The 8,567-nt window shown below is 40.1% G+C and overlaps 1 protein-coding gene across 1 annotated transcript; it reads right to left on the reverse strand.

The window, feature by feature from the left end:
- Positions 1-732: 732 nt before the first annotated feature.
- LOC133155684 (sodium channel subunit beta-3-like) lies at positions 733-6,511 on the reverse strand. Its single transcript, XM_061281188.1, has 6 exons — positions 6,241-6,511; positions 5,873-6,114; positions 4,529-4,707; positions 4,216-4,444; positions 2,229-2,367; positions 733-1,198 (listed from the first exon to the last, which is right to left on the reverse strand). The coding sequence occupies exons 2-6, from the start codon at positions 5,925-5,927 to the stop codon at positions 1,192-1,194; spliced, it is 609 nt and encodes a 202-aa protein (XP_061137172.1). The 5' UTR covers positions 5,928-6,114; positions 6,241-6,511; the 3' UTR covers positions 733-1,191.
- Positions 6,512-8,567: the final 2,056 nt, after the last annotated feature.

An 8,567-nucleotide genomic window follows, 5' to 3' on the forward strand; every position in this document is an offset into this window, starting at 1 on the left:
AAGCTTTTGCTTCCTTTTTGTAAAGTCGAAAGCTTTAGTGAGGGCTTATTGTGCAGTGTTGTGTTGAGCCACCGTACTTAAAAAGCACCACAATAGCTATAAAGTTAAAAGTTGACACCATGTACGGCGAAACATCTAAAACACAGTATGAAAAAAAACATGGCCACCTACTAACTCAACTATGTTGTTTTTCCTTCCTGAGGAAAAAGCAGATATTTTCCGCTGACTCACTTAAAGATTACAATTTAAAATGAAACACGTTTCATCATGGCAAATCCATGACAGCAAACATGTAAAATGTATAACCTGATAATAGTACAGGAAAAATATAGTGTTAACATGTTGATGATAGCTTAGTACTGCTAGCCTTGCTATTTTGCTGAAGCTGTTGTCACAATCACGTACTTTTATAACCGCAAAAAAAAAATCCACATCGTGTATTTGGTTTCCAATCAGAATTGAAGATTGATGACAGATTGGGAATTTAGCGGAATTAACTCAAACATTTGCAGAACAGTTGCAGCGCCACATGACATTAAGTGCAAAATGTATCCAAAATATAACAAAGTAGTGATAAAGCCTTCACTGAATCAGCAACAACTGGCAAAGCAGTGGCTTTTAAGACCTCACTTCTTCATATGTATTAAAGACTTATACAGAAAGAATAAGAGGAAGAATTAAAAGGCTACAGAAATACAGCTGAGAAAAGATAATAGTCATATATTTGTTCTTTATAGCGGTAATGCACGTCATAACAATGAAAAAAAAGCAATGTAATTCTTTTTACAAAGGTATTAGCCAATACTAATAAAATCAGCCTCTCAGTATGTCTTATAAAATATTGTTGAATAAAATCCAGAGAACTACAGGCTATGAATAAAACGCTGAGTAGCAGTTAAAGAGTGTGTTGACTTGATTGTACCGATTTCTAAAGGGTCTACATCACAGAGGCACTACGCGGTATGAAGAAGAGGCCCGAGTTCACATGAAGTGCAGCCGCTTTTTTTTATGTGACATTCGACATTTGGACTTCTTTTACTAGCGTGGGCACTTGAGTTTAGCGTAGAAAGGTAAGAAACTGACATTTGTGGCTCTTCACAGGAAAACGGCATCACGTTGGGGGAGGGGGGGGGAGAGATTCGCTTGGCGGGACTCTGGGATCGCCGATCGTTATCGTCCCGTCATGGTCCTTCAATACCTGGCAAAGCAGAAGACAATCTTCTCAATTTGTGAAGCTTCGTTTAGATCGGTGGAGGGGGTGGGGGCCGCGGAAGATGTTATTGTAAGGAAAAAGTTTGGGTCGACTGCTTTTGGGGATTGTACGATTTTCATTCTGTGGATCGTCACTATTGTGGAAGCAGGAAATGCACATTGTCGTATTGTCTTAATTGTAAAAAAAAAATCTATTTGTTACGATTGTTCCGTTGCACAAATAAATTGCTTGCTTAAATGCCGTCGGTCCGGATCAACGTGCCCCCGTCAACACAATGGCGGTCCAACGGGAGCTGACTACACAGGTGCCTTTGGGTCTTTGTCAGCGCTGACAAGATGACTCAAACGCTCGGTCTCTAACGGAGCGGCGGCGCAAAGACGGCACTTCCAACAATAAAAAAAAGAGCATTCAGCGGAGATTTATGTGGCGGCGTCTGAAAAGATGTTAGACGAGGGCTACAAACAGATGCGAAGCGGACTCAATTACTTCGTTGTACATCTGTCTGGCTGTTTTCTTGTCAGCTCTGTCAGGTTCTCTATGGTCTGCAATCTGCCGAAAGTCAGGCAGCGGTGACAACACCTACGTATCATGTTGCAATATGAGCAACCACCTTCATCCAGTCCCGGAGCGGGTACTCTGTCAAGCGGGTGATTCTAATCCTATTAGTTCCTTTTTGTCCATTTAAGTTATTTATGTCTTCTTGTCCGTTCTAAGAAAAGCACAAATTATTTTATCGTAATTCTATGAATTTGTCAATTTCAATTAATATAGATGGAGGGGATGTAGGTAAAACGTTTTCGGGGTGAGGCTGGAACGGTTTAATGGCATTCCCATCCATTTCAATGCGGAAAGGTGATTTGGCTAACCGGGAGCAAACCTGTTCTTTACAAAGCAACATTGCCCGACATTAAAAAACTATCAAACACTCCCAACTTGAGCACCGTCGTTTAAACTTAGACCGAATGTATCGCTCCCCTCTCACTCACTACTTGTCATTCATCCCAGTAGGACTCACCCTATGTCTTGCACCAGCTCGTCAGACTTGGAGATCTTGCGGTAGCAGTAAACCATCTCGACCAACAGCCAGAAGGTCAAGAAGACCAGCAGCAAGTACATCATGATCTCCGAGTAGAGGGCTGTGGCGTCCGGGCTGGCTGCGAGAGCACACAAACATGTTTTATTCAATACCTTTGGGTTGTTTTCTATCGCGAATCAAGCGGTACTTTTTATTCACAGATTTCAGGAGGATGCGCGCAACCCACAATAAACAAATCGGAGCATCATAAAGAAGACATGCTTTTGAGCTTTGTTTTCAATATAATAGGGACTCTATTCACGGGCTAATTTATTCGGAACACCTGCACAATGTAATGAAAATCAATACAAGAGATGTAAGAAAAAAAAATTCTGCCTTTACATAGAATATGTAAAATTTTCAAAAGCAGATTTTTTTTAAAACATGTCTTGTATCACTTGTGCTACAAAAAAATACAACCTGTGAAGGTAAAGGCGACTTGTGGAGATTTGAATCATCTTCATTAAAGCTTTGCAAGGACCACGTTTGATGGTTAAAAAAAAAAAAATCTCCACAAGTTAGCCTTTAAAATATGAAAAAGGATGAATTGTGTAAGACATGAGGAATATTTTAACGTCATGTATGACTTAGTGATAAGATATGCTTAGATGTCTCTAATCAATTCAACTTTTTAAACTCGCTACGGTAAATAAGGGCGTAACTGAATACAAGGTGCCAAATTCCACAAAGCGATGTAAATCTGCAGCCTCGGCAAATAGCTCTATTATAGTCATATAATCCCTCGCATGGCAAAGTACACACTGGCGCAAACACACGCACACATTTGCACTGAGCTATATAATCCATTTGACAACAATGAACATCATCAGTGGAACATAAAACCGGGCCGTCATTATGTGCAGAACACGGGGGATTCTTTGTGGCATTTGATAACACAGAAGTGGGATATGAAGGAAGACAATTGGACTAATTACCTACACTACGTACTAAACTCAAGATAAGGCAAAGATAAATTCAAGATAAATTCTACTAAAAAATCTGCACAGGTAAAAACATTCAGTTCATTTTTAGAACACACTAAATTGGGGAAACAGTGTTGGCATCGGTGACGGCGAGTGTATGTATTGTAAACAAGTGGCGTCATGGAAGCATTCAAATGCAAGTCAAAGATGCAGGATGCAGAATACATTACCCCTTGCGAAAAGAAAGCAGACAAAAGGGCAGACAAGACAAAACAAAACACACAATTAATCCTTCGGAACACAGAGAGGGTGTGCATTATGGTTATGGTGATTTATTTTCTGGTTTTGCCTTTTTAGGCATGATAGAATCCACCTTGGTAAAAAAATATATATATATTCCTCGCCTGTGATCTTATTTTGAATTTGCTGTGAAGGATATTTCTATTTGGAACTTAAAAGCATACTAGCCATCCATTTTCAATTGCACTTATCTTCATTAGTCTATCCCAGCAGAGTTTGGGTGAGAGACCTGCCCTGGATGCAAGCCAAGCGCAAGGCTCATTTAAGCCTCGTTTCCACCGACGTTATCTACTCTACTTGACATTTAGCCCGGTCTCCACCGCCAAATCTGTCTGGCTCTTCTGTACTTCGCTAGCTTTTTGGCTACCTACACTATTGTGGTTTTGGCCCGGTTCTAAAACGAGACGTTAATATTTTAGAGGCTAGTTATTAGTCCGAGATAATCAATTTAAAGCCGCTAAATAAATGTATGTATTATATGTAATAAAAAATCCAAACAAAATTAAAGACTAATAACTAATACTACAATTAACCAAATAAATACATACATACCTAAATAAATAAATAAATAAATAAAACTGAATTTTAAAAGCAAATATCAAACCAAAATTAATTAAAAATAATGAAAAATCTGAATGGTGGTTTAAAATTGAACCCACAAATCTGATCTTGAGCCATCACATTCTTGTGTAAATGAATCCCACCTTCCTCCTTCACTCGGAGTGTGATGTTCTTCAAGACATAAGCTGACGGAGTGAAGGAGTCAAACTCGAACTGGCGAAGCACGTGGCACTCGTAGACGCCGCTGTCGTTGTAGGTGACATTGACGATGCTGATGGAGAGGTCTTGCAGGTCCTGGCTGCCTTTCCACAGCAGCCGGCCCTTGAACGGTCCATCCATCTCCATCGGAAAGTCTCCCTCGTACTTGTATATCTTGGGAGGGACAAAAAAGTGAGATGCTCTTGTTTTATGATCATCACTTAGATAAGAAATACTGGACTGGGTGAAAGATCTTACGAGGGTTTTGTCAGGTGTGACGCCTTCTTCCATCTTGGTGATGTAATACCAATCCACAAGGGTTTTGGCTTTCACCTCCTCACGTTTCATACAAGAGATACACGTCAACTTCATCATCTTTCCCAGAACCGCTTCCGTCGCTGAGGGGAGGTCTACGCACACCGGCTGGCTCACGTGCACTGCCATAGAAGAAGAGCATATGACTAGCTTAGCCACTAACAACACACAAACAAAAGGAAATGAATCACAGCTCATGGAAAGTCACCCCCATACATTTTTGGACATTGAGACCATTTTTAGCATTCCAGCTTTGTAAATAAAATACCGTAAAATTACAAATATTTTGTTTATTCTAATATTTTTTTAGTAAAATAAAGTATCACAACACAATGGTCCAGTCCTGCCTATGATCGATTCCTTGCAGCCTTTCAGTCTCTAGCAAATCCAATTTGGAGCAAATGGCAAAGCTCAGTAAGCATTAAAGTGATGTCCACTCAATTTTACAGCTCTGCGAGCACTGGGAAAAGGTTTGCCTTCAGTACTTGATCACAAATCCAAGCTCATCCAGGCCAGTGAGCACTAATGATGGCCTCTGCACATTAGTATTTGCTTTAAGGGGAAGGACAATCGAGTGGGAGGTATGGGAGGAGAAAGAAAGAAACAAATGTGACAGTCAAATTATAGGAGACAGGACCAAGTGGGAAGGATGCAATGGGAAGAATAAAAGAGATTATAAAAGACAAAGATGGATGTCTTCTAAGTGAAGCGTGGCAGCAGCAGCAGCCTGCCAGCTGGCCACATGGATGTCTCTAGTGTGACTGTGTAACGTTCTACTTATATAACCCCCCGGCCCCACAGGCAGACTGTGAAAACATTGATTCCATTATTTATCTGGCAGTTCAGGGGACGACCGAAAGTGATCAATTAAAGTGAGAGTTTGAATGGGATTAAATTGAACCTTGGTTTCAGAATCAAACAAAGGTTTATTTTAAGGCCTGTGAAGTTATCAAATGAAGTTAGCAAATTCATTATAGACATAAATATACAATTTCTACTGCTGAAAATGGCAAAGTAAAGTATCCATTTAGTAAATTACTGTTATCTTTGCCTTTTAATTTTGCTAAAAATGTTTTTGTAATTTTGGATTTAGTTATTTCATTAACTAAACTAATCATTTTGGGTAACCAATCTTTATCATCGAGTTTGTTGAAAGCATTTTTAAACAGCTATGGATAAAATGAGGTAGGTTTCGCTTTTGAGTCGTTTAGAAAAAAACGATGGCTAGCGTGCTAAGATAAAAACACAACTAAGCAAACAAATGTATCGGTGTAGTTTTAAACTTACCCCAAAAAAGCAAGGGGACCACAATTTGTAGATGAACTCTGGCTGGAGTTTGCATATTCAACCCTCTCTGTAGGTACCTCTGAAGATTGACTTTTTGGATCTTCCACACTTAACGAGGTCAGGAGTTCTCAGGAGGGGTTCAGGACCCAGGACAGCGCCACTCCTCGGCGAAGGTGCGCGCGCAGCTCACCTCCGTCCGCGAAACTTGCAGTCAATCACAAACTTCAACTTTATGGCAGGAACTACAAAATAAATAGACTTAATTCAGAAGCGAAGCTTGGACTTTTGTACAAATCGAGACTCATAAATGTAACTCGAGCAAACTAACTTCATCAATTGCTTCCTTTCGTTAGTTGAAACGTGCTCACCTGACGCGTTGACATTGTTTCCAAAATCGACGAGACGACGGGCAGAAAAGCGAAGGACCTGTGGATTCTCTCGGATTTGTACTCCACGCAACAAAAATCAACGACTCCACTTCTCTCTTCAGCCCTCGAAGAATAGCAACGACGCTTCAAGTCGTTTCAAATCTATTTGCGCCATTAAAGAAAGATTTGAGACATTCGCCTGTCCCTCTCTTTCCCACTCCCTTTTGCTTTCCAGTAGTCGCTGATGGGCACTGACGCGCATGCGCGAGACTCCCACCTCCACTGTACGTAAATGTGCATCATGCACATTGCGTCGCCTTTAAGTCAGCTGTTTGCATGAGCGGGCAGACGGTTGCACAACAACAGAGTGGAATAGTTTCACTAAATATAGCACAACAAATGGACGCGTTGTTAAAATAGTATTCGAACTGAAAAGTGATGCTTTCTATTGACTGGATCGCCAAGCGTGACGTCAGCTGGGTCAATACCTCTTAAGTGCTGATGGTACACTCAATCACTCAGGCGTGGGGATGTAGTAAATATCAAAATGTTTGATGCGGTTTTAGACATTTTGTAACGTAGTTTAATTATACATTTCTGCTCACTTTTGCTTTGGTAAATAAAGGCACTATTTATGAGAAGTCTGATTTAATTAAGTTGTGAAAATAATTGTCTCTAATGTGGCCTGTAATTGTAAGGTGTTCATCAGACATGTACAGACAATGACTATTCAATACCTAATGTATGTTTATATACTAAAGAACACTTTTATCCTCGATGACTCAGAGACAGCAGATGTGGATTAAAGTGGTGTTTAACGTGATAATCTGTCAACTGCGTGACACAACACAGCGAGAGGGAAGATGAAGCGACGGTGAAGTATTCTCAGGAGGTGCAATGTTAGGAACGAATCATTGAGCCTGTCAGATAATAGTCTGAGATGATGGGAGGTTTAGAAGCAGAGACGGGAAAAAATATATATATTGGGGATGCTTGTTTCTATTTTTAGCCCTCATCTTTAAGTGAGGAAAAACAACTCTTGGGTTAGATTAGCGGAAGCAGTGGCACGCTGGGAAACGAAGGGGAGCCCTAAATAAGGCACGTCTGCTTTGAGCCATATCCTGGCGATACGGTAACCATAGCAACAGTGATGCAGCGCCATGGTGACCAGCAGAAGAGGCCTTCGCTAGGAGAGTTTGAATTGTTTCTCCAAATTAATTGATGATAAATTTTAATATTTAAAATCCTCAGAGTACATTATTACGGTTTTGCATTAGGCCTCTGAACGTATACATTTAATTTAAAATAAATCATTCTAGTAGAATATCTAATTGATCGTGATTTGTTAGCGTGGCCCTCATACAAAAATACATAAACAAAAAGACACACACATGCTTCTTGTGCGCACTAACATCTAAAAATAGCTATCATGTGTGTCTAACTAAATAGAGCAAGCATAGTTTCTCTAGTCTAGTACGATACAACAAAAGCTTGATGCACACACTAAGCTCCATTTCAGCAAAGTGTGGATGTGCTGATGCATTGCTGATGCAAACAGCTCACTGGCACACAGCAACTAATCTGATTGATAAGACACGCACACACAGCCGTAGGCTCGGGCCAGTTTCCACTCAGGGGGGTGACTTGGCACTGAGCGGCAAACACATAGTGATAATAAGTGAAGACTAGCTCGGTCTGACCTTGTGGTTTGGCACATAGACACCTTTTGTTCTATTATAAGAAGCTGTCCAGGGAACATGTCATCGCAATGGCTAAATAAACTCTACTCACTTGGATAAGATATTGGTGCCATTGAGGATTCTTTTCAACAAGGAGATTATACATGAACACATGCTGGTCATCGGCCGTTACACAGAGGGGCGGGGCTCTTTTCGTGTCTGGTTGGATGACGTTTGTCTTAATTAGAGTGTGCTAATGAACGGGCTGTCTAACATGTCAACTGGAGTATTAGAAACCTGAGGTGGCAGTGCAAAAGGAATTGATTGGGTAGCGGTAAATATAACCCATGAGGATCATCAATTTATTTGATTATATTAAGTAATGAAGAAATTCTAGTAAATAAATAAATAAATAAATAAAATCGCCAACAATCACCTGGAAAAATGTTAGTAAAATACAAATACACATAAAACAACAACTATAGAATCTACTTAATAAATGTACACTGTAAAAAAAAAAAAACTTTAACTTGGACCAGATTTTAGACACAGCTGACTATGAGCAACTAACAATTTTTTGCAGTGTTGTGTGATGATTTACCTTCTTTCTGAAGTTTGAGAATCTTCTTTGTTTCACGGTTGACGTCT

Source organism: Syngnathus typhle, linkage group LG6 (genome assembly GCF_033458585.1).
Source record: "Syngnathus typhle isolate RoL2023-S1 ecotype Sweden linkage group LG6, RoL_Styp_1.0, whole genome shotgun sequence".
Taxonomy (NCBI): domain Eukaryota; kingdom Metazoa; phylum Chordata; class Actinopteri; order Syngnathiformes; family Syngnathidae; genus Syngnathus; species Syngnathus typhle.